Here is a 26344-nt window from a genome sequence, read left to right on the forward strand (position 1 = left end):
GCAAGGCAAGTGCCCTCCCTACTGTACTATCTCTCTGGCTATTCATAATGTATTAATAAACATGTTCCTTAAAGTGTAGTGCATAATGTTAATTATCTGTCTTAACCAATTTTTGTAGACTGACCTTATCAATCATTTACTAACTTAAAATTCTTTAATAAAATTTGTTCTAAAACAATGCTCATTGATAGGCTCTACTTCAATCACTATTTGGGGGGCCACCAGTGGTTAAAATAAAGCTCACTAAAACCTACCAGAAAAATACCTGTCGCAGCCTGCGGTCCAGCAGGAAGCTGCTGCCGGGCTCCAATCTACAACACACAGGGAGCAGGGGGAGGTGGGAGATGGCTCAACGGCACCCACAGGCGCTCAGATGTGATCCCTGGTACCCCACGGTGTGCTGGGAGCAGTGCGGTCTAAACTAAAATTAGAAAGACATTTTGGGGCCAGAGCGATAGTACAGCAGGGACAGCCTTTGCCTTGCACGCGGCCAACCCTGGTTCAATCCCCGGCATCCCATAGGGTCCCCTGAACACCGCCAGGAGTGATTCCTGAGTGCAGAGCCAGGAGTAACCCTGAGCATCACTGGGTATAACCCAAAAAGGAAAAAAGAACATTTTGATTGTTTCTATCCTACCCCTCGGAAATGTGGTTAAAATTCCAGCTCAAAGCTCAAATTCTACACCTAAATACATCTCAGCAGTATTAAAGGGCTATGTAGTGTAAACAAAAAAATCTCATCGTACAAGAAGAACCCACACTTTTAAAAATCAAGTTAGAGGAGTAAGAGTGCTTTAATACAGGCGGGGAGGGGAGTTAGGGTGACAGCTCTGGGGTTGGCGCATGCTCGGTGTGCAGGAGGCCAGGGTTCAACCAGCACTGCCCAAGCGTCTGACCACCAACCAGGGGCAGCCCGAGTATCAGAGTTTGGCCCCAAACCCAAAGGGGCAGGGGTAAGAGAGAGCACTCAAACTAGAGCAAATGATCTGCAAGCAGGAGGCCTGATCTGAGTTCAATTCCTGCTGCCACAGGCACTGTGCTGGGAGTAGGCCCAGAGCACCAGCAGGTGTGGCCCAACAGCAAACCAGAGTCAAGAGTCAACTCCTAGCAGGAAGTGAGGCGCAACGGTGCAGGCCACGGGTACCTCAGAAAGCACAAATGGCTCTTAATGTAGTAAATGATGCTAAGCTCAGGACACAAATATGAAATTACAGTGCTCGATCATTTTTCATCTGTCAAACTGGCAAAGATCAAATACCAGCATATTTGCCAGAAATATAAATTGGTCCAACCTGAAGATAATTTGACTCTGCCTCTCAAAATTACAAATGCCTATGTATCCTCTGACTTAGCAATATGGCAAACTGGCATATGCAAGAAAATTTGTTGCAGCCTCATTTGTAACAGCTAAAGACTGGAAACAATTTCAGTGTCCATCAAAGGGGAATTATGGTCCCTTCACACAATGGGATGCTGTGCAGCAATTAACACAAGAAAGGCATTCTTCACACACTGACAAAGACTGACCTCCAAAACAGATTTTATAAAACAAAAATAAGGTGCAAAACACAACAAGCTGCAGTTTGCATTTTTTACATGGAAAAGATTCTACCTGATTTTGTATGTTGAACCACAGTCCAGTCCCTAACACTCAACCCAAGACCCTAAAACCAGTTCCGTGTACTGCAGCTCCTTGACCCTGCACCTTGTGAACTGCCTCAGAAGCCGGTGGTGGTGGTGGTGGCGCAGGGCAGGCTGTGCCGTAAGGAGCAGGCAGCTCCTTTGACAGGGCACCTCTGGTGGGCCGGGGCTGCCTGAGGCCACTTGCACGGCTCTCTGAGGAAAAGACAAAAATCTGGAGCAAATCCTACTGGGAGTTGGGAAAGGGGGGGATCCGATTAGTACAGTGGTGGGGCCAGAGCCACAGTACAGCAGGGAGGGCGTTTGCCTTGTATGCAGCCAACCTGAGTTCAAATCTCTGCACCCCAAATGACACCCTGAGGCTGCCAGGAGCAATTCCTGAGTGCAGAGCCAGGAGAAACCCATGGGCATTGCCGGATGTGCCCCAAACCATACCTTAGAAAAGTATAGTGCTTAGGGGATAGGCAGAGGCCCCAGGCCCACCTCAGGCCCTGTGCTTAACCACTGACCCGCTGGAGGGGATCCAGACCACCCTGCACACTGCTTGCGAGGTTCTCCCTCCAAGAAAGGACACTGAGAAGTGACACAGAAAAGCACTGGAAACTGCTTAGTGACAGAACACCTGCTGTGCCCCCATGGGCGTTTCAAAGGCCAGAGCACACTCTGCATGCGGGAGCCCAGGGCTGGCCCACAGCTGGGAACTGCCCTAAGCACCACTTCCGGCAATGAACAAAAACATTCCTTCATTCTTTTTAACCTGTGGGCCCGCAGCCGCCCAGGTCATTAACCAGAGTAATGACCACAACAAACCAGTGGCTTTCAACCTTTTTAAGCCTGCAGGCACCAGGCCAGTGGAAATGAGTTAGGAGCCAGGGAGAGTACAGCAGGAAGACACCTGCCCTGCTCAGAGCCAACCCATGTTTGATCCCTGGCACCACATGTGGTCCCCCAAGTCAGGCCAGGAGTGATACCTGACCACAGTCCACAGGAGTGGCCCAAAAACCAACCAACCAGAGTCCCTCCTGTGGTTAGGAAGACCCCCCCTGACTGAATGGTGAGGGCAGGGGGCCCATTCCAGAGACCACTGTCATCATCCCAGTGAGGGGCAGTACTACTGTGAATCGGCAGATTCTGGGACAGCAGACGGAACACTCGCCTTGCATGAGGCCAATCTGGGTTCCGTCTCTGACATCCGTATGTTCCCTGAGCACCACCAGGAGTGGTCCCTGAGCACAGAGCTAAGAGTAAGCCATGAACACCACAGGGCATGGTCCCCAAACAACACCTGGGGAAGACTGTGGCCTTAGTGGGAAGTAATCAGATCCTACAGATATATATTTGGTGGAGATGGCTGGGAGGCTCCCAAGGGTGCTTACGAAGCATGAGGGCCCCTCCCAGACTAGCAATTCAATGCAAGGGCCCAAGATGCAATACTGCTTAGTTACGCCTGTAGAACTTAGGGGTTACCCACTCCACCTCAGCAGTGGTCCAGGACCCAAACTGCACCCAAGTGACACTTGGGGGACCATGTGGTATCAGGGACTAAACTGGGGTTGGCCATTTGCAAGGCATGTGATCTAACCCCTATAAAATTTCTCCAGTGATTATGCATTTTAAGGTAGAGTCAACAAGTTTCCTAAAGGCCTGGAAGAAAATAAAAAATGAAATGTCACAGCTGACTCCAGGGCAGTTTAGCCCACACAACTTCCTGCGATGATCTAACATGCTCATGAACTAGAAAGGTCACACCCCCCTTTTTTAAAAAACTTTTATTAGTGAATCACCGTGAGGTACAGTTACAAACTTATGAACTTTCATGTTTGCATTTCGTTTACATCCCTCCACCAGAAGTTCACACCCCTTTACAGGTAGCTCAACTACTCCTGAAGCAGGTGATAAACACCATTAACAAAAAAACAGTGCCAAAATAAAATAGAAATATTTTACAAAAAGCAATGCTGGACAACATGCTAAAACAGGAACAACGAGAAAACTGTGTGCCCAGGACAGGGAGACGGCCAAAGGGCCAGGGCACAAGGTCTGCAGTGGGAGGCAGTGATCCGACGCCAGCATCATACGGTCCTCTGCCTGTGGCAGTCGTGATCATTCAGCTAACGTTTGCAATGGCTGTTCAATACCTCACAGGAAAGACTCGGGAACCTCAACAACAGTTACCTGGGTCTGGGTGCCCTGGATTAGAGAACATTGGCTTTTTTAAACTGAATTATTGCCAGGTGTGATGGCAGGCATAAATGCAAGCTTATCAATCTTCAAAAACAGCACTCACTATCAAAGTCTTGGGGATTACATTATTACTCCCCCCCCCCTTATTTTAATAGATACCATCCTGCATGGCAGAGCCTGGCTAGCTCCCCGTGCCGTATTCGATATGCCAAAAACAGTAACAAGTCTCACAATGGAGACGTTACTGATAACCGCTCGAGCAAATCGATGAGCAACGGGATGACAGTGATACAGTGAATAGAAACCATTCATGACTATTCCCCACTTTTACTTTTAAAAACTGTTGCCAGGAGCAACCAAAAAACACAAAGTTGGGGGTACCCAGTACTGCCAGGTGGGGCCACCTCCCCCAAAAGAGAACCATATCCAGGTTCATTCTCTAAACACTAAATAAGCATCTTACACTGTGCCAGACATTAAAGTGGAAGCTTGGGACCAAATATTATGCTTCAAACATATAACCAAGCACTGGGAAAGGATTAGAAAAATACCAATGGAGGGACTGGAGCAATAGCACAGCGGGTAGGGTGTTTGCCTTGCACATAGCCAACCCAGGTTCGATTCCCAGCATCCCATATAGTCCCCTGAGCACCACCAGGGGTAACTCCTGAGTGCAGAGCCAGGAGGAGTAACCTTTGTGCATTACCGGGTGTGACCCAAAAAAAGAAAAAAAAAAAAAAAGAGAGAGAGAGAGAAAGAAAAATACCAATGGAGAAAAAAAATTCTATAGGGCAAACTTATTTATGACTTGATTAGCAAACCTTCCGCCTCCTAAGAAAATGCCAGAGTGGACCTCAGAGATTTCATTTCATGCCTCCTCTGCCTCTCACCAATGCCAAGAGGCATGAACAGGAAATATGTAAGTGCTTGTGTGTGTGCACGCATGTGCACCTGGGAGAAGCAGAGGAATAAAGACATGGGGTAAATGAACAACCTGCTGCATCTCATGAAAAACAGGGAGAAAAAAGATCAGAGAGGAAGACTCATTCCAAATAGTCAACCAAATACCAGTTCCATACAAGGGACTAATATATGGCATGTATGTGCACGGGTGTGCTCACACCCGTGCTGTCCAAGCACATATCGCTGTATCTCCCCTCCTGAGATGTGCAATGGAAATGCTGAAATGCATACTCATTCTTGCTCTCTCTCTCTCACCACCCCCTTCCTCAGAACTTCAAATAACCCTGTTCTTACTCAAAAAATAAATAAAGGACAATCTGCTACACACAGTAATGTGCCATCAACAAAGCCTTCCATATGCATAGCCATTCCTACTGCAGAAAGCGGCAGCTACACACAGGGAGGAAGCGGAGAAGCAGATCCGATAAAAAGTCATCCCGAGTCTGCAACCTAGTGTAGGGGTGCGGGTAAGAGGGATATCACCTTGGGGCTGGAGCAATAGCACAGCGGGTAAGGCGTTTGCCTTGCACATAGACGACCTGGGTTCAATTCCCAGCATCCCATATGGTCTCTTGTGCACCGTCAGGAGTGACTCCTGAGTGCAGAACCAGGAGGTAACCCCTGTGCATTGCCAGGTGTGACCCAAAAAGAGAAAAAAAAAAAAAAGAGGATATCACCTTTCAAATCTTTATCATTTTAGCCTTATAACTTGTGCTTCTAGCAGGACTTCTAAACTTTTCCACTCACGACCGTTTCTTGCCTGAGAACTGAGACACAACCAGGGTACCCAGTGTAAGATGCTGTGTAAATAGGTAAATAGGTAAAATAGGTATGCCAAGGCAGGGCAGGAAACGGGCAGCAGGGAAGGCTGCACAGAGCCAACAGCGCTCCTCGGCACCCCAGCAGGGCTCCGCCCCTGAGCACTACAGAGGAAGGTGCCCTCACCCTCACAGGGAAGCGCCCAGGGTGCCTCGTGGGACGGTCATACACGATGGTCCAGAGTCAAGTGCAGAACCACAGAGACGGTTCAACGGGCTGAGCACATGCAAAGATGCTGGGGACCCAAGTTCAGTCCTGGCACCGGAGCGAACCCCGAGCATAGAGCCAAGAGTTGAGCCCAGGCACTACCACCCCCTGGTGTGTGTGTATGTGTGTGTGTGTGTGTGTGTGTGTGTGCGCGCGCGCGCATGCGTGCACGCGTGTACAATGGATAGGATGTCTGCCTTGCCAATAGTATAATGGACAGGGTAAGCCAACTGGGGCTCAATTCGTGGCAACCCATATGGTCCCCAGAACCCTTCCAGGAGAGATCCCTGAGCACAGAGCCAGGAGTCAACCCTGAGCACTGCTGGGTGTGATCCAAAACCAAACAATTTTTAATCAAAAAGTGAAAGCCGGGGGCTGGAGCGATAGCACAGCGGGTAGGGCGTTTGCCTTGCACGCGGCCGACCCGGGTTCGAATGCCAGCATCCCATATGGTCCCCTGAGCACCGCCAGGAGTAATTCCTGAGTGTAGAACCAGGAGGTAACCCCTGTGCATCACCGGGTGTGACCCAAAAAGCTAAATAAATAAATAAATAAATAGTGAAAGCCTCAGAAAGCAAAAGGAAGAAGTGGCAGACGTCCTTAGCAAGGGCTAGGGTGACAGTATGCTGGGTAGGATATTCACCTTGCACACAGCTGACCTGGGTTAAACACCGAGCACCGAGCACTGCCAGGACTAATTCCTGAGCACAGAGCCAAAGATAACCCCTGAGCACTGTCAGAAAACAAACAACAACAAAAAATCCTTTGCAAGAAGGAAGAGCTGGGGGCACTCAGGTGACAGTGCCAGGAACGAGGCTTTGCTCGAGTGTCTGGAGTGTAAGTTTTAATTGCCCTTTGATGAACAGATTTGTGCTTCCAGGGGAATACCCACTGGATTCATTTATTGCAATCAATTCTTATTCCTGATGTGGGGGTGGGGGCTGTACACACAGACGGAAAGGTAGGAACAATTTAGGAACAAAAGAGAGTAGAGACTTATAATGGGTGTGAGAAAAGAGGGAATGGGACTGAGTCATCAGGAAATTCAATTAAAGACCAGGTAGAGCAGAAAAACTGGCACAGGAGGAGATGCAGTAAGGGGTCAGAGTTCCGTGGGCCAGAAAGGCAGGCAGAGCAAAGCGCCCTGACGGGAAGGAGTTCTGAAGGAGCGCTTCCGTACGGAGATCAGTGTGTGTGCTCAGTGTCACCGAGAGGTCAGAAGCGTGGACCACGTGCGTCCACTGGGCGTGGCAGAAGCCCAGGGAGCAAGAGCCCGGAGCGCTGAGAACAGCGGGGCTGAGGTCACTCCGGGGCAAGACTGCTGCTTCCACTCTGCGGAGGACGCTGGTGGGGAACCGCAGCTCTCCGGATGGAAGGACGCCGTCTCTGTATCGGTGACTTTGGAGCTAAGGCCGTTTCAGCGGATGACGAGGCCCAGAGTGTCACTATGGGACAGTGTCAGAGGTAGACCGGAGACCCCTGGCACTACACACGGAACCGACACCCAAAGGGCCGTCCTCCTTGGACAGGAACCCACACAGGATAGAGGCCACAGAAGAGCAGAGAGAGCAGCCCGAGGCAGCCCCACGCCTCTCACAGACAGGACACGAAGAGAGCCGCGGCCCTGAGGCGGGGCTGGCCGGGCTGGTCTGTGGGCATGCCGGGAGGCCCGGTGGGAGGCTGTGCTCGCGGGACGCAGTCCCGGTGCCCTGCTCTCAACCACTGCACCAAGGGACACCCCAGGACAGCACTATCACTCAGCACGACTCTGAGAGGGGCCTCCCCTCGGGGACCTAGGGGCCACTGCCGGACAACAATTTTTAAAATGACTGAGCTAGTACTGCCCTCAACCTTGCTAACTGCACATACATCCATTCCAAAATCCAGCAGGAAGAACACTCAGGAGCTCTGCATGTCCCCCACTTTCGCAGAAGGGGGTGAGGTGGGGGGCAGTGGCACAGCCGCTTCCTTGCAGAAGGGAGAGCGTGAGCATGAGGGGACCAGGGAAAGGCAGACAGAGCTTCCAAACAAGCTTAGCTCCAGGCAACTCACACCAGGCAGCCCGAGCCAGGGTCACAGAACACTCTACCAGCACAAGACCTGAAGCTGTGAGTAATATCTAAAACCAATTCTCAGGCTAGAGAGATAATATAGCAGGGAGGGTGTTCGCCTTTCATGCCGCAGACCCAACGTTCAATTCCCCAGCCCTCCAGGAGTGATCCCTGAATTCAGGGCCAAAGTAAGGCCTAAACACCCCCCAAACAAAATATAAATAAAATAACAAAACCAATTCTCTAGGGGAATCCCTTAGCAGATCCTTCCCACAATCCAGGCACTTCCCTGCCTTCTTTTCCCTTCCCCTAAATAAGTCTCCTGAATCCGGGAGATGGGGGAATCCTCTCAACTGGGGCTGAAGGGACAGTACAGCAGGTAGGGCATTGCCTTGCATGTAGTCAACCCAGGTTTGACCCCGGGTACCCCACACTGTCTCCTGAGCCCAACAGGAGTGATTCCTGAGTGCAGAGCCAGGCATAAGCCCTAAGTACGTCGGGGTGTGGTCCAAAACGACAAAAAAGAATTCTCTCAACCACTGCAAAAGTGGCCGGCAAGCCTACCTGCAGCTGCTCTGGTTACACGTTAACTCCCCACAACTCCAAGCCGACTGCAGAGAGACAGTGACTAAAACAGTGTGGTACCGGAATCAAGACAGACCCCCAGATCAAAGGAATAGAACTGAAAATCTAGAAACAGACCCTAGGGTATATGGGCACGTAATGTCCAATAAAGGTGGGAAACAGCGGAGCAAGGAAAGTCTCTTCAATAAGTGGTGTTTGGGGGGCAGAATGGTAGTACAGAGGGTGGGGTGCACACTGCCAGCCTGGGGTTCAATTCCTGACATCCCGTATGGTTCCCCGAACACTGCTAGGAGTGATTCCTGAGTGTAGAACCAGGAGTAACACTGACCACTGGCAGGCATGGCCCCAAAACCAAAAAATAAATAAAAATAACAACCACCACCAGTACTGGCATGGATGCAGTGGAAAGGGACCCTCCCTCACTGCTGGTGGGAACGCTGAACTGCTCCAGCCTTTCTGGGAGACAATATGGACACTCCTCAAAAAACGAGAAATTGAGCTTCTATACAAGCCAGCAATTCCGCTCCTGGGAATATACCCTAAGGGCCAGAAATCACAATACAGAAAAGCACATCTGCATCCTTATGTTCACTGAAGCACTATTCATAATAGCCAGAATCTGGAAACAACCCAAGTGCCCAAGAACTAGATAAAGAAATTATGGGAAATATACACAATGGGATATTTCTCCGTCATTAGAAAAAAATGAAATCATGCAATTTGCCGCTGCCTGAATGGACCTGGAGAGTATCATGCCGAGTGAAGTTAGTCAGTGGGAAAGGGACTGACATAGTGGTGTCACTCAGATGTGGGAAATAAACACAGTAGGGGAACAACAAATGCCCAGAGACAACTGAAAGAAGAGCATGAGGACTGGTCTTCAGTAGGAAGTTTGCCACTGGGCAAGGGTGGGAGGGGCAGTCAGGGGAGGGAACAGCAGGACAATGGGTGGTGGTGCCGTGGGGGGGAGTAGAGGGAGCTTGCCTCAGAGACAGGCGGGGAGGCAGGAGGGAAACTGGGGACGATATTGGGTAGAGGAAAGTGGACAATGGTGAAGGGATAAGTGATGGGACATCATACGTCTGAAACTTAATCATAACTTTATAAAGCTGCAGGAGCTGGAGCAATAGCATAGCGGGGAGGGCGTTTGCCTTGCACTCGGCCAACCCAGGTTTGAATCCCAGCATTCCATATGGTCCCCTGAGCACCGCCAGGAGTAATTCCTGAGTGCAAAGCCAGGAGTAACCCCTGTGCATCGCCGTGTGTGACCCAAAAAGCAAATAAATAAATAAATAACTTTATAAAGCTGCAATTCACTGTGATTCAATTTTTAAAATTTTTTTTAGTTCTTTGTGGGACCAAAGCAATAGTACAGCAGGTAGAGCGCTTGCCTTGCACATGGCCGACCACCCGAGTTTGATCCCGGCACCCCAGATGGTTCCCGCAAGCCCTATCAGGAGTGATCTCTAAGTGCAGAGCCAAGAGTACGCCCTGAGCACTAGCAGGTACGGTCCCCCAAAATCAAAATAACAGGGAGAGGAAAGGAAGGGGTGATAACAGAAGCAGAAGCGAGGTCTCTGATTAGCCTTTTATTTACACACAGACAGATACAGATATAGAGCGCGCACTCTGGGGCTGAAGCCATGTAAATGTATTAAAATTAAAACTTTTTTTAATGTTACTGGGCATCACTGACCAACAGATATACATAATGTCGACAGTGTACATTATTCTGGGCATTCACAAACAACCATGGTCCATAACTATAATCAAGGTAACAGACAGCCAGCACCTCCCAGAGTTTCTGGAGTCCGTTTGCCTTTGGTGTTTGTTATTTCTCTCTACCATGACACCTAGGTTCTTACCAATTTTGCAGAACACAATATCCTACAAGCATTACGTTCTACAGTAGATCTTCAGAATTTATTTAAGTAGCAGACAATTTAACACATGATTTAAAACAATTCCTCATGTTCTGAAACTGGATTATGTTAATAGCTGTAAAAGCTTGTAAATTTGCTAAAAAACACTCAATTGGACACTAAATTAGATGGCTGGAAGATGGAATAATTTGACAGGACGAAATGTGAAGAGGCGGCCAGAGAATTAAAGAATGCAGTAAAGATCAACGCTCTCCAACCTGGAGCACATGTATCCCCCCAGAACTGCGGACTCCAGGCCAGAGCCACAGTACAGAAGGGAGGGCTCCTGCGGCGTCACCCCCAGCACCCCACATGGTCCCCCAAGCCCCACAAGCACAGAGTTAGGAGTAAGTCCTAAGCACAGCAGGGTATAGCCCAAAACCAAACAACAGAGAAAAGGGGAGTGGAGGGAAGGGAAGGAAGGGGCAGGTGGGCAGGCAGATTCGGACTCAGAAAGTCGGGGTGGGGGGGGCTGATCGTACTTGCACAAACTCCCAGGTGATGAGGCTGACGGCACGAGCCCCACCTCACACTTGAAGGGTCCGGACAACTCCAACAAGGACAGGAGTGAGCAGCTGAAAAACGGGGCTGGAGCTGCCAAATACAAAGATTCCAGACTGAAGGGGGTGGGTGGGGGCAGCAGGGCCCAAAGGGGGAGAGGGTTGGCATCTTTGTAAGGAGGAGGAAATTGCAACCTGTCTGCTGTGGACTCCATTTAGTCAGGGGTAGAACTGAGAGCAGTGCAAGGGGGGTGCCAACTGGATCTACCATCACCGTTAAAAACACAGTGCGCCAGAGAGAGCTGAGCGGGCCGGGGTGCAGGCTTTACATGAAGAGGTTCAGGTTCCACTCTGGGCACCATATATGGTCCCCTGAACACTTGCCAGGTGTGATTCCTGGCACAAAGGTAGAAATGAGGCTTGAGCACTGCTGAGTGTGGCCCCAAACAAGCAAAAATCATACTAAGCATTTTGAAAGCTAACATTAAATAGTGGCTATCACTGAGGAAGATAATCCAGTCGCCCAAGACTGGGTGAGCTGAAAGCCCAACGTGTGGCTCACACATCTCAAAGAACCCGGCGAACATTCCACTCTTAGAACCTTCTCCAGCCCACATAGCCCCTAGAACTCAGTTCTGCCATCCCGTTAGAGCCTCTCCAAGTTCCCATTGCTAGTGAGATGGACAAACTTTCCACTGTGACCCTCCGCTATCAGGAACCAACTGGAACACAGGCTAATTCTTCACATTCCTCCCTATGGTTATGGCAGCAAGGCAAAAACAGAAAGGAAAGCAGCAGATGGGAAGGCCAATGTAGGCCAAGAGATAGTAGGGCGAGGAGGGTGCTTGCCTTGCACATGGCTGACCTGGATTCTATCCTCAACACCCCATCTGGTCCCCCCAGCCCCATCAGGAGTGATCCCTGAACACAGGGAGGAGTAAGCCCTGAGCACCATCAGGTGTGTCAATCCCCAACCCCACCTGAAAAAAAAAAAAAATACTAGATCATCAACTGCTGAGTCACCAAAAAGAATCACAATAGTCTCTTCAACAGAGCTGAAAATTTCACTTAACAGGACAGGAGAAACCAGTTACCTTCCTATATAATCACAAACATAGTGATAAAAAGCTTAAGATTTCTTTAAATCAAGGTGCTTTAATGTTTCTGTGCATTGGACTTCTTTACACAATGTTATTAAACATGAAAGATGACAAAGATGGGGGCTGAGCGATAGCACAGCGGGTAGGGCGTTTGCCTTGCACGTGGCCGACCGGTTGAAGAGCCCGGAGTAACCCCTGTGCATCGCCGGGTGTGACCCAAAAACCAAAAAAAAAAAAAAAATATGACAAAGATGGGGCCGAAAGAAAGCGCAGTGAGTTAGATGTTCACATGCACATGCCCAACCGGGCTCAAGCCTTGGCACCCTACATGGTTCTCCAACCACTGCCAGAAATGATCCCTGAGCACAGACCCAAGAATAAGCCCTTAGCACAGTGGGATGTGCCCCCCCCCAAAGAAGATTAAAAAGAATCCGTGATATTACAATATAATTATAGCATACTAAATTAAAGATTTCCAAGATTTCTTCAGGAGTTGAGGTACAGTTTAGTTGCAGAACACAGCCTTGCATGGATAATGCCCTGGATTTGAACCCTGGCAATGGGGCTGGTGACTCACTTCCCATTGTTAACAAGCGCTAGGAGCAGGTCTAGTGACTGCACCGTGATTCCACAGCAGTGACAAGGGGCCAGATCGACGACCCCCGTATCCCATACGGTCCAGGCCCAGCCAAGACTAAGCTAGGCCCTGAGCACACTGAGTGTGGCCCCGAACAAAGAAACACATATATCAGACACAAAGCAAAGCAGTGGCGGATGTGAATGGTGTCTGGTATGGCCACAACAATACACTGTGATGCAAACCATCTGTGTGATTCCCTGACGATAAAGCCACAAGTCTGTCACTACTGACATCTGTCACCTATATTCGCTGGCGGTGTAAAAATAAAGAATGATTTTTCCCTCTCTAGGTAGGTATGACACCCTGAGGCTGCCAGGAGCAATTCCTGACATGTAATCTCATCAACGGCCAAGATCCAGAGACTATGAAACAAAGCTCCTGGAAGAGAGCAATGCAGACTCTCTCACGGCAGAGCCTGGCAAGCTAACCGTGGTGTATTCGATATGCCAAAAACAGTAACAATAATGGGCCTCATTCCCCTGACCCTGAGCACGACAGGGACAAATGGCGACGTTACGGCGCCCACTCAAGCAAATCGATGAGCAATGGGACGACAATGATACAGTGATACAGGTAGGTATACCCTCTAAATCCATTCCGATTAAGAAGTCCTGCCGGATGATGACACAGCAGACACCATGTGCCTCTCATGACTCAGCACCATCCCCCTCTAGACCACGGGCACTTGAGGCAAGGTTCCATGTCTTCCCTGCCTTTAGGTCCAGTAAATGTTAACTGAATAAACAAGCCATTTATTATTCCATCGGCCTGTAAATGCCATGATGGCAGAGATTCTATCACAACACTCAATAAATCTCGGTCCAATGATTCAGTGTGAGAGTATCCAATCTCTCTGGTTAGATGATAAACCGTTCAAGGTTAAGGATCTTAAGGATCGCGACTAAGACCTCTCCGACAGCCACACTGATCTTCACATAAAAACCACTCAAGCACTTGTTGACTAAAACACTAAGACTGAAGGTCTCTGAAATGAAGATCGAAGGAAAGAGAATGAGCACCAGAATCAGTGTTACCACCTCAGGGAAATAAAATGAAATAAGCAAAGTCACACCACCATGGGGAAGCAGCTGGGAGCAGCCAAAGGAAAAGCAGCTCCGGCCACCACAACCGCAGCACGGTTATCGAGAACGCAGTCAAGTCTTACTCTTCTAAACCAGCAAAGCCTTGTGAGTTCATCCCTGCGTGGTTCTTCTTTCTTCTAAAACCTATAGTTTTAAGGACATTTTTCTACCTCTACACGCCAGACACGAAGTGCAGTAGGAGTGGGAGAGTACAGTGAGCAAGGCACTTGCCTGGCACGGGCGACCCAGCACCACATATAGCCAATCCCAGCACCACATATAGCCCCCAACACACGCCAGGGTGATCCCCGAGCACAGAACCCTGCAGGCGTAAGCCCTGAGGCACAGCCGGCAAGACCCCAAAATGAAAAAAATAGTAACTGAAAAAATATTTTAAATATAGCACAGGCGAATTGGCACGTTTTACTCAAATAACAAATTGTCACTCCACGGACATATTTTACTTAAGACTACTCGTCCTTGAACAAGTAAGGAGAGGCTGATAAAAGCATGCAACAGGGACGAACGCACACATCACTGGAGCCCACTCAAGCAAATCGATGATCAACAGGACGACAGGTGACAGGTGAAGAAAAATCTAAAAGATAAGAGCAACTGTCCACTAAAGCTGGGGCTCCAGCAGCAGAGTAACGCTGGGCACCAACCATATATCCCCACACCAATACCACCTAGTGTGGCCCTCCCAGCCCCCAGTCACTGCCCCATATGCAACCCCAAATTAAAGTTAAATTGAGGGCCAGAGCAATAGCACAGAGAGAAAGGCGTTTGCCTTCCACGCGGCTCACCTGGGTTCAATCCCCGGCTTCCCATATGGTCCAGAGCACCGCCAGGAATAATTCCTGAGTGCAGAGCCAGGAGTAACCCCTGAACATCGCTGGGTGTGACCCAAAAAGCCAAAAATAAAAATAAAAAATACAAATAAAATGAAATGAAGCTCAATCAGAAATAAAAGCAATAGTACAACAGGTAGGGCATTTGTCTTGCACACAACAGACCTGGGTTCAGTACCCCACATGGTCCCCGAGCCCTCCAAGAGTGGTCCCCGAGTGCAGAGCCAGAAGGAAGCCCTAGGCACTGGCAGGTGTGGCCCTGAAACAAAACAAAACAAAACAAAAAAGATAAGGAGGAGCCAGAGCAATAGTAGTGCTGATAGGGAGCTGACCTTGCGAGCAGCGGATTAGGGTTCAAGGCCCAGCACTCCAAGTGGTCCTGAGCCCTGCCAGGAATAAACCCTGACCACCACTAGGTGTGGCTCAAATAAAAAGAAGAGAAGAGGAAGAGACGGAGACGGTAGCCAGAGTACCTGTCTTACAAGCCTGAGGCTAGGGAAGCCAGAGTTTGACGCCTGGCACCTTCTCACATGCCTAAGAGTGACCCCAACTACTCTGCTGGGACTCCCAGCAAGCCCCCACAACCAATGTGTGAGCACCACAAGCATACACAATGCCCGTCAAACAAAAGAGGGGCTGGATCGATAGTACAGCGGGTAGGGAGTTTGCCTTGCATGTGGCCAACACGGGTTTGATTCCCAGCATCCCATATGGTCCCCCAAGCACCGTCAGGAGTGATTCCTGAGTGCATGAGCCAGGAGTAACCTCTGTGCATCGCCGGGAGTGACACAAGAAAAGCAAGAAAGCAAGAAAGAAAGAGAGAAAGAAAGAAAGAATTTAAAAACAAAAAAGAAGCTTGGGAAGAAGATGGCTCAATGGCTGAGTACATCCTGGCAGCGCACAATCCCCCAGCACCATAGGAAGTGGCCCTGAGAATCACTGGGGATAACCCAAAAAGAAAAAAAGTGAGGGGCTGGAGTGATAGCACAGCAGGTAGGGCATTTGCCTGGCATGCGGCCGATCCGGGTTCGATTCCCAGCATCCCATATGGTCCCCTGAACACTGCCAGGGGTAACTCCTGAGTGCAGAGCCAGGAATAACAACCCCTGTGCATTGCCGGGTGTGACCCAAAGAGCAAAAAAAAAAGAAAAGTGAATTTTTTTTCTTTTATGGTAATCTCTGGCACCACAAAAAAACAACAGAGGCTGGGGAGATGACTCAGTGGTAGAGCACTTGCTTGTAAGTGTGTGGCCCTGGGTTTAATTCCTGGCACCAAACAATCCCCTACCACTGCCAGGAGCAACCCAAGTCCCAAGCCATGAGTAGGGCCCAAGTATCACCAGTTATAGCCCAGGAGCCAAAACAAAGCACTGGAGTCAAATTAACAAAAATGTGACCTGGGGACAGAGAGAGAGGACAGGAGGCTAGGGCACCTGACTTACACGCCGGTGACCTGGTTCCATCCCTGGCACAACACAGTCCCCCAAGCTTCACTGGCAGCAACCCCTGAGCACTGCCAGGTGTATACCAAGGCCATCCCAGACCTCTCCCCCCACAAAAAAAAAAAAATAGAGAAAAGGTTATCCAAAAGAAAGAAAAGAAAAAAAGGTTATCTGTATACATTTCAGGGCAAATAACCGATTTGAAATTCGACTGGCGATCCTCCTCCCACTTACTGGGCAGAGGAATATCACTTCCCTTGACTCCTCAATTCACTTGATCCCTTGTACCACTTAACGACATGCAGAACACACACCTTGTACTTCATATTACAAGTCAGTAACCCCCTCAAAAAAGCTTCTTTTGGGGCCGGAGCGATAGCACAGAGGGTAGGGCGTTTGCCTTGCACGCGGCCGACCCGGGTTCGATCCCCGGCATCCCATATGGTCCCCCAAGCACTGCCAGGGGTAATTCCTGAGTGCAGAACCAGGAGTAACCCCTGAGCATCGCTGGGTGTGACCCAAAAAGCAAAAAAAAAAAAAAAAATTCTTTTAATGGGGTATTGGGGTGAAAAATTGGGCCACACTCAGTGTGCTCAGGGCCTACTCCTAGCTCTGTGCTCAGAGGACCACATGTGGTGCCAGGGCTTGACGCTGGTCAGCCACATGCAAGGCGGGTACCTGAACTCCATGCTATCTCTCCGACCCACCAGTGTCTTAACTCGCCTTCACACCATCCACAACAGACAGTAGCACGGTGCACACCCGATAAACAGCTAAACTACTATGGGCCGGGAGATGGTTCAGAGGGCAAGAGCGCATGCTCTGCACACAACACAAGTGTCCTAAGTTCAATGCTGGCACTGCAAGATCGCCGAATACTGCCTGAAGCAACTCCCAGCACCAAGTCAAGAGTAGATCCCAAACACTCCCAAGTGTGGCACAAAAACCCAAGAACGGGACCCAGGAGGTAGCCCAAAGGGGAAGAGCTTATGCCTCGCATACAGAAGCCCCAGGTCCAACCCCTGGCACTGCATGGCCCCTCAGCAGAGCAAGAGCAGTTCAAACACTGCTGGGTGAGGCTCCAAAAGCAAAACTAAAGCCTTATCTATTATTAAAATACACACACAGGGTTGGAGCAACAATACAGCAGGTAGGACACTTGCCTCGCACATGGCTGACCCAAGTTCAATCCTCGACACCTTACACGGTGCCCCAGCCCCACCAGGAGTGATGACTGAATACAGGGCCAGGAGTAAGTCCTGAGCACTGCTGGGTGTGGACCAGAAACCAAAAAAAGCCAGGATTAGAGAGATAATTCAAGAGGCTTGAGTCCACTAGGCCCCAAGCCCAAGTGCAAATAGTCTCTGGAATCATCCATGCTACCATCACCGCTTCCACCCGCCATTGCCACCCCCTACCTCCCAAATACCATGGGGTGACCCTGGTGGCCCTAAGCACCACTGGGTCTGCGAGAACCACATCACTGGGCTGAGCATCAGCCATCCCACCCGCACTGCCTGGCGAATCATCACCAGGAGTGGCCCCAGTATTCCCTGGCGCTGATTAGGGAACAGAGACACTACATGTTTAGCAGGTAAGGTAACCTTAGCACTGATACTCTCAGTTACTATTAAATGTCCTAAAACTGAAACATGTACTAATTAAATTTATTTCTATTTTGAGACTGAGAGATAGTACAAGGCTTTCAAAGGAAATCTGTAAGGAAGTTCTGGGGCCAGCGAGTTGAGAGCATACTCCGCACGCCAGCCTTAGTGTTGGTGGTCGTACTGCACGGTGCTACGAGCACTGCTGGGAACGACCCGCAGGCCCACAGCCAGGAGTTGTCCCTGAGCAACACTCAGCTGGGGCCCCAAAACCAAAGTTTGGAATTTCTAATTCTCTTTCTGAAGTATAAATGGGGGTAGGACGTGGCAGAGCACAGGCCTAGCCGGTGTAAAGTCCTGTGTTGGATCGCCATCACCTCAAAACAAAATGGGCAAGAACATGGACTAAGAGCCCGGGCAATGCTGCCCTTCGCCAACATGCCACACACACCTCACCCTGCCCATCACAGAACGACAGAAAAAGGGAAGAAGGTGAGGGGGAGACGATGAACAGCCAAAACAGATCAGAGTCAACTACAAGTGAGGAACAGAGAGGTCTGAAAGTCATATACGATGGCTGAGCCTCAGCCACAGCACAGTGGGGAGGGTTGCTCGCCTTGCATGGGCCCGGCCCAGGTCCGATCCCCGCCATTCCCTATGGTCCCTGAGCACCACAGGGAGTTACCCCTGACCAATGCTGAGTACAATCCCAAACTAAAAAAAGGAAAGGTTACACTTGGGTAAGTGTGAGAACATCACTTTCTCTGAGGCAGCCTAACACCTAAAACTAGTCTGCGAGGAAGCCCACCTTGGAAGGGCCCGGGAGAGAGCTCATCGGGCTAGCGTGCATGCCATGCAGAGGCCCAGGTTTGGCGCCCCAAGCCCCACCTCTGGTTGCACCCCCAAGTGTGCACCAAGCCAGGAGCCAGAAGCAGTCACTGATCGCCGCTGGGTGTGGCCCCAAAACCGAGACAGTGGGGCATCCGGCAGTGGGCTGCTCCTGGGGGGCTCTGCCCGCCTCGCCTCACTGCTGAGCTTTCCCGAGCACTGAACTTAGCTGGAGAGTAGCTCCAGTAGCGGGACACAGCGGCCAAGCCCAGCACCAGATGGTCCTCTCAACAACACTGGGAGCGACTCCTGAGCACCGAGTCAGGAGTCTCTAAGCACCGCCAGGTGTGGTCCAAAAGCAAATAAAAAGGACCTCAACTGAATCCAGTTCCTTCTAACTGCATCCCAAGTTTCCTCAGCAGTAGAGACCTACTCACACCTGACACGCGCTTTCACAGAACACCCCACTCTTCCGTATTCCCATGGAGCAACGACCCTGCGACACGAAGACATTTCCCAGCAGAAAGATGAACTGAATGTTGTTAACAAATTATTGGAGGGACCAAAGAGACAGCACAGCAGGTAGAGCACTTGCCTTGCGCATGGCCGACCCAAGCTCAATCCCTGGCACCACACAGGTCCCCAGAGCCCTGCCAGAAATGATCCCTTAGCACAGACTACAAGTAAGCCCTGAGCACAGCTGGGTGGGGGCCAAAAACAAAACAAAAAATTATTGAAAACAAAATCATTCCACTTTAGGGGGGCCAGAGAGCTAAAACAGCAGGTGGTGCTGGCCTTGCACGCAGCTAATCCGGTTAGCTCCCTAGCACCCTGAATGGTCCCCTAAGCACCACCAGGTGTGATGCCTGAGCGCAGAGCCAGGAGTAAGCCCTGAGCAACTCGGGGTGTGGCCCAAAAAGAAAAAAATAAAAATAATTCCACCTTAGGAGACAAAAGGGTTCAAGTCTCCTACTGTTCACCTTCTGTGGGAACTGCTTCAATAACATCTCTGGGCAATATATTGTTCATTTATATGCTGCAATCTTAAGATGGGGAAGGAATGGTCCTTTGGCTTTGATGTTAATGCTGAGAAGTTTTGAAATGTGGTTTGTCAGGGCCAGACAGACAGCTCAACAGCGCATCCTTGGCCTGTCCTGTCGGAGGCCTGGGTTCAATCCCAGCACCAAAAGAAAGAAAAAAGAATCTCCTTGAACACATCTCCTCGAGCACTCCCTGTGAATCCCACTGGGTGGGTGTGGCCTCAAAATAAAGTTTAAAACCAATGTTAGTCCACTGCTCCAGTAGATCAAAAGTAACCTGCACAATTAGGTTACTATCCATTACTTAACTGTCTCTGACCTCAGAATGTCCCGACTGTATGAAAGCCAGATTCGTTACTCATCAGCAACTTTCAATGTCTTTAAAAGGTTTAAGTGAAGGGCCCAAAAGAGAGCTCAGCGGTCAAGCATGTGCAAGGTGGAAAGTTCCAGCACAGGCTCCAGTCACCACCTGGGAGGCCAGGCTGGGCTCTCCCAGGAGTAGGCCCGTCCAGGCCCCGCTGGGTGTGGCCCCTATTTCTTTTTAATGTGAGCTACAAAACATCCCTTAAGAGTTCAAAATTGAATAGGTTTCCCTTAACAGCAGTTAAGGCATTTGCCTAGAATGCAGCTAACCCAGGTTTGATCCCCAGCACCCCACTTGGTATCCTGAGCCCCACCAGCCATGATCCCTGAGCACAGAGCCAGAACTAAGCCCCGAGTACCACCAGGTGTGACCAGAAACAGAAACAGTGGATAGGCTTCTAGCTTCTGAAGACTTGACTACAAAGGGCTTGCTCTCTAAGACCTTCTCCCGGAACACGTACCTCACCTGCTTATCTGTTCTTTGCTGCTTTTTCGCCTCTGGAGAAGCCTGTGCTTTCTCCTGAACATATCATTCCTCTTTCTCTCTCACATCTCTCTAAGCAAGTTTCACTCAATAAAATCTTGTTTCATTAAAATAAAGACATAGTTGGACACGGACGCTTTATTCATTTACTCAACACATACTGAAGGACCTGCTCTACATCAGACACTGCACTGGTCATTCCGAAGAAAAAGAAAGCAGAAAAGACCTCGTCTTTACTCTGAGGGCCCTTTGTATACAGGAGAGATTATCACCCAAGGATATCACTGAGGAAAGCGCAAGAAAGGCAAAGCACAGGCCACTATGAGAATATGTAACAGAGTAAACTGTACTGGCCCAGAATTCGGGGATGTAATTGGGCCACTCGGCAGTGGCGGGGTTGGGGTGGGGGTATCACCCCCAGCAGGGCTCCGAAAACCATGCAGAGTACCCAACTGGGGACAGCCACATGCAAGGCAGGTACCTTAAACCCCTGTACTATCTCTCTAACCACTAGGTTGGGAATTTAAAACAATTTGCTGGGGAAGTGATGGCTGAGATCAGAGTGGTGGTTATCATATTTACTCACCAACAGAGTGCCAGGGGACAGGAGCAGGGCACTTATTTTACACACAGCTCACCCAGGGTGGGTCCCCAGCACCCCACATGGTCCCCCAAGCACCACCAGGAGTAATTCCTGAGTGCAGAGCCAGAGTAACCTCTGAGCACCACCAGGTGTGGCCCCAAAACAACAGAAAAAATAAAATAAACAGAGCTCCATAAAATTAAAAGGTTGGGGGCAGACAGGTAGCACAGAGGCTAAGGTGCTTGGCTTGCATGCATACCATGGGGCTCATACCACACACGGTCCTCCAGTACACCAGGAGTGACTCCCGACCACAGAGCCAGAAATAGACCCTAAGTACTGCTGGGTGTGGGGAGGGAGGAGAGAGGGTGAACATTCACTACCTTTTCCAGCTTTATCCAAAAATATCTTAAAAGAGAAATCAAAACAGAAGAGATAGTACACGGGGTTACGGGGTTAAGGCCTTGCATGTGGCCAACTCAGTTTAATTCCCAGCATCACATACAAGTCACCGGAGCCTGTCAGGGGTGACACACCCCAGCCAGGAATAAAACCTGAGCATCACCAGCTGTGGCACAACCTACCCCACAACCCCTCCAAACAAATGAGCAATGGCGCAGACGGGCTCTGCGATCAGTGTGGTCTGCACTCCTCGCTCCAGACTTGCTTCCCTCCCAGGAGCTAAGAACATACAAACACAAAGGTCCCTTCTAGCTCTGAAAACTAACCTACATCTGTTTTAGTTTGGGGGTCACACCCAGGGATACACAGAGATTACTCCTGGCGGTGACGGGGGACCACATGGGATGCCGAAGATCAAACCTGGGTCAATCGCTCTCCCCACTATACTAAGGCTCCAATTCCTGCCTCTGTTTTAAAGGGTCAAGACTTCCTTCACTTTCTGGAATAGACTTCAGACTATCTCCTTTCCCACTCCATCCCACTCAGGCCTCCAAACTCTTCAGCATGGTAACACATGGCTCGTGTTTTTAAAGACCGATTTCCACTCAGTCCACAGGCAGAATTAGTGTATTTGGCTACAGCACACTCATGAATGATGGAAGAATAGTTGTCATAAAGCTTTTTAAAGTGAAGTAACACTGGTTTCTAACACTGTGTCTGTTTAAAACTACATACCCCCCCCCCCAAAGAAAGAAATGGGTGGGTGTGGGGTGTCCAAATGACACAGATCTTTCTTTTTTTTTTTTTTTTTTTTTGGTTTTTGGGTCACACCCAGCGATGCACAGGGGTTGCTCCTGGCTCTGCACTCAGGAATCACCCCTGGCTGTGCTCAGGGGACCATATGGGATGCTGGGATTCGAACCCGGGTCGGCCGCATGCAAGGCAAACGCCCTACCCGCTGTGCTATCACTCCAGCCCTGACACAGATCTTTCTAAGTCTTTGACTTTGTAGCTGAGAGGCCACACCAAGAAGTGCTCAGAAGTGGTACTCCCAGCTTCTGCTCGGGGCTCACTCAGCAGTCCAGGGAACCATGAGGTGCCAGGGATGGAGCCTAGGCCATCTGCTGGGCATGGCAAAGCATGTCCACAGAATGACCACTCCAGTCCCAGATTCCAAGGAAAACTGTGGGAGGGGACACACCCAGAGGTACTCAAGAGCTATTCCTGGTTCTAGCTCAGGAGACCACGGCTGGTGCTGGGGATTCAAACCAGGGCCAGCAGGATGTGAACCAAGCTACTACGTGATTCTCCAGCTCATCCATATCTAGAATTACTGGGGTTCTATTTTGTTATTCGGCCACACCTGCTGAGTTCAGGTGTGTGCTTACTTCTGGCTCTGTGCTCAGAGATCACATGAGGTGACAGGGATCCAGCCCCAGTTGGCATGTGCAATCTGTACTAGCTTTCTGGTGCTCAGATTTGAAATTCTTTCTTTTTTTTTGTTTTTTTTTGGCTTTTTGGGTCACACCTGGCGATGCACAGGGGTTACTCCTGGCTCTGCACTCAGGAATTACCCCTGGCTGTGCTCAGGGGACCATATGGGATGCTGGGATTTGAACCCGGGTCGGCCGCCTGAAAGGCAAACGCCCTACCCGCTGTGCTATCTCTCCAGCCCCTCAGATTTGAAATTCTTAACCCCCAAAAGTAAATTCTAATTTTCTGATCAAAGACAATGATTTGCACTTTCTTTTCTTTTTCTTCTCTCTCTCTCTCTTTTTTTTTAAAGTAAAATAAGTTTGGGGGCTTGAGTAAAAATAAAACAGAGAGGTGCTTGCCTTGCACGTGCCAGATCTGGTTCAATGCCTGGCACTCCATTTGGTCCCTCAAGCCCAGCCAGGAGTGACCCCTTAGCACAAAACAAGAGCAAGCTGAGTACTGCCAGGGATAGCCTCCCCAGAAAAAGTAAAACAGTTGTTAGGATAACTGGTTTCATTTTTTTGATTCGGAGTTAACACCCGGCGATGCTCCTGGCTGTCCCCAGGAGCGTTCTTGCCAGTGGCACTCATAACCACCAAGGAAGGCCCCATGCAAGACAAGCGTCTTAACCCCCACTCTCTCTCTCCAACCCCAGTCAAACTGTTTTATTTAGGAACTATGAGTTAAAGAGTCCCAGAAAAATTACATCCTGAGCTCAGATAAAGGTAATTCCAGAATGGAGTTTTGCTCTATTTTTAATTCAGAAAAGTTGCTGGAAAAAAATCACTCAGAAGTAACTGCATTGTAGCACAGTCATCCCACTGTTCATCAATTTGCTCAAGCGGGCACCAATAACATCTCTCCATTGAGAGACTTGTTGTTACTGTTTTTGGCAAATCGAATATGCCACGGGTAGGTCAGGGGGAGAACTTAAGAGCTACTTAAGAGCTCAGTGGGATGGTCACATGGCCTCAGGCAGCGGCCCAGATCCACGCTGAGCACTAAACAGACTTCCCATGCACCACCATGAGTGACCCCTGAGCACAGAACTGGGAGTAGCTTGAGTACCACTGAGTTGTGGCCCTCAAGACAAACAATAAATAAAATTCATTTCTGGAAAACAAAAAATAATTGATTATGATGGCTGGAAGATATCTAAAATGTTTATCCTGTAATGCAATGTTACCATGTGACAAAATTTTACACAAAAAAGGCTAAAGTACTCACCTGAAGTTCAAATTCACGTGTTTAAGACATTCTGTTTCAAATAATTTTTCAGGGGCCACAGAGATAGTACAACGGGCAGGGTGCTTTGCCTTGAACTCTGCTGATCTGGGCTCTACTCCGACACCATATATGGTCTCCTGGACCCATACTGAGCACAGCCCGGTGTAATCAAAAAAAAAAAATGAAAATAGTTTTTCAGAGTAGTTAAGAAGTGCTTTCCTTTTCGGGGCCAGAGCAACAGTGCAGCAAGAAAGGCACTTGCTGGCCCAGGTTCGATCCCTGGCATCCTATACGGTCCCCCAACCACCGCCAGGAGTGATCCCTGAGCCTAGAGCCAGGAGTTGAACCCGGAGTACTGCGGGATGTGACCCAAAAACAAAAACAAGAAGAGAAATGCTCTCCTTTTAGCTGTCACTTGAGTATCCCACCGACAGAAAACACTAACAGACACTATTAGCTTCCAGACAGCAGATCTTTGATGATGCAAATCAGGGCAAGTAGATTCAGATAGGGTTTGCCGCTATGAGCTTCAGAAGCCACATACTTTTGGGGGGGTTGGAGCAATAGTAGGGAGCAATAGTTGGAGCAGGTAGGGCACTTGCCTCAAACGTGGCTGACCCCGGTTAGATCCCCAGCATCCCATATGGTCCCCTGAGCAACACCCGGTGTGCAGAGCCATGACTGACCTCCGGGCATCACCAGGTATGACCCAAAAAGCCAAAAAAAAACAAAAAACAAAAATCACATACTCTGAAAAGAAAAACACTAGTTTTGAAAGTGAGCACCTACAGCAGTGACTGTTTTTAAGCGCTTTTATCATTATAGAAACAAGTTTCAGTAACAAAATCCTAGACATTTTTCCGGGGGGAACCAGACCCGTTAGTCCTAGAACCAGGCTAGCGACGTCCCGCTGGACAGTTACTCCTCACGCCGGTCCGGGCTGCCCGCTCGCGCGGGGGGATGTCAGGCCGCCCGAGCCCATGACATCACTCCTGCAAATCGCCCCGCGAGCGCCGCGGCGTTCTCCGGGGGCGAGGCCCGGCAAGGAGGCGGGCGGCGTGTCCGCGGCCGAGTGGGGCGCGAGACCCAACTTCCCCCGGGCCGCCGGCCCCTCGGCTCGCCGGGCCCGGACCCCGCGCCGCCGCGCTCGCCGCCGGGCCGGCCCGATGCCGGGGAGCGGCCGGGGAGCGGCCGGGCCGGGCAGGGACCGGGCAGGGGCAGGGGCAGGGCAGGGGCCGGGGCGGGGGCCCCGCTGGCCCCGCGCGAGCCAGCCGCCGACGTGGCCGGCCGGAGGAAAACTCCCGTGAGTTGCTGCCGGGCCACAGGCGTCACGGCGTGCTCCAGGGGGCCCGACGAGGGGCCGCTCCCGGGGCGGGGCGCGGGGGCGCGAGGCCCGCGGGACCCCCTCCGGGCCCGCCGCGGCGACCCGCACCTGCAGCCCGGCTGACCTCCGGGGGACGCCGTGGGAAAGCGGACGGTCACCGCGGCCGCAGCAGGTGGAGCGGCCCCGCCGGCCCCGCGCGCCGCGCCGGGCGACCCCCGGCGGCCCGCCCGCCGCCCCCGGGGCCCCGCGGCCCCGCGCCGCGCCCGTGTCACGGCCCCCGCGCCCCCCGCGCCCGGCCCAGGCCGCCGCCGCCCTCCGCGCGCCCGGCCCCTTCCCGGGAGCGCCCGGCGGAGTTACCGGCCCGCTCCGAAGTGGCGCGACGCCGCCCCGGCGGGCCCCGCGCCCCCGCCCGGCCCCGGCCCGGCCCCGCCGGCGCCCGCTCGGTACCTTGCGGACCCCCTTGTAGATGTAGAAGTAGAGCTCCCGGCCCACATTGAAGCAGAGGCGGTCGCCGTTGCCGGACTGGTCGTTGAGGTTGACGAAGGAGACGCGGACGGGGTTGGACCCCTGCGAGTTGAAGGGCACCCGGTTGGGCCGGCTGTACTCCGAGTGCGGCAGCAGCTTGTACAGACCTTCCCGGGTGGTGAATTGGGTCTTAATCTCGTTCATCTCCTTCCCTCCTCCCTCCGTCGCCATCTTGGAAAGCAGCGTTCATCCTGCCCCAAGTGCCCGGATCACGCCCACCGCGCAGGCGCCGTCGCGCGGGCCCCGCCCACCGCGGCCCGCCCCGCGCAGCCCGGCGCCACTGCGCAGGCGCGCCCGCCGCGGCCCGGCGCTCGGCGGCCGGCGACCGCCCGGAGCCAGCGCGCGGGAGCCGGGCCGGGGTCGGGGCCGCCGCGCTGGGCGCGGCGCGGCCTCCTCAGCCGCGCGGGCTCTCGAGGAGCGGAGGGCGTGGGGGCCGGGGGAGGGGACGCCGCGGCCGCCGCCCCCGCGGGGGTCGGCACGTGGGCGGCCCCGTAGCCTCAG

At 51.2% G+C, this 26344-nt stretch overlaps 1 protein-coding gene across 6 annotated transcripts in view; it reads right to left on the reverse strand.

Annotated features, from left to right (window-relative positions):
• Positions 1-26133, reverse strand: part of WDR20 (WD repeat domain 20) — a 54091-nt gene extending 27958 nt beyond the window's left edge. For 4 of the 6 annotated variants that reach the window (XM_055131328.1, XM_055131326.1, XM_055131331.1 and 1 more), the window contains exon 1: positions 25766-26133. In XM_055131328.1, the coding sequence (XP_054987303.1) occupies positions 25766-26014 (249 nt within the window). In that variant the 5' untranslated portion in view covers positions 26015-26133. Of the gene's footprint in view, positions 1-23994; positions 24143-25765 lie in introns of all 6 variants that reach the window. The other 2 variants (XR_008629202.1, XM_055131327.1) reach the window with 2 other exon arrangements.
• Between the last annotated feature and the right edge of the window lie 211 nt (positions 26134-26344).

Source organism: Sorex araneus, chromosome 3, assembly GCF_027595985.1.
Source record: "Sorex araneus isolate mSorAra2 chromosome 3, mSorAra2.pri, whole genome shotgun sequence".
NCBI lineage: Eukaryota > Metazoa > Chordata > Mammalia > Eulipotyphla > Soricidae > Sorex > Sorex araneus.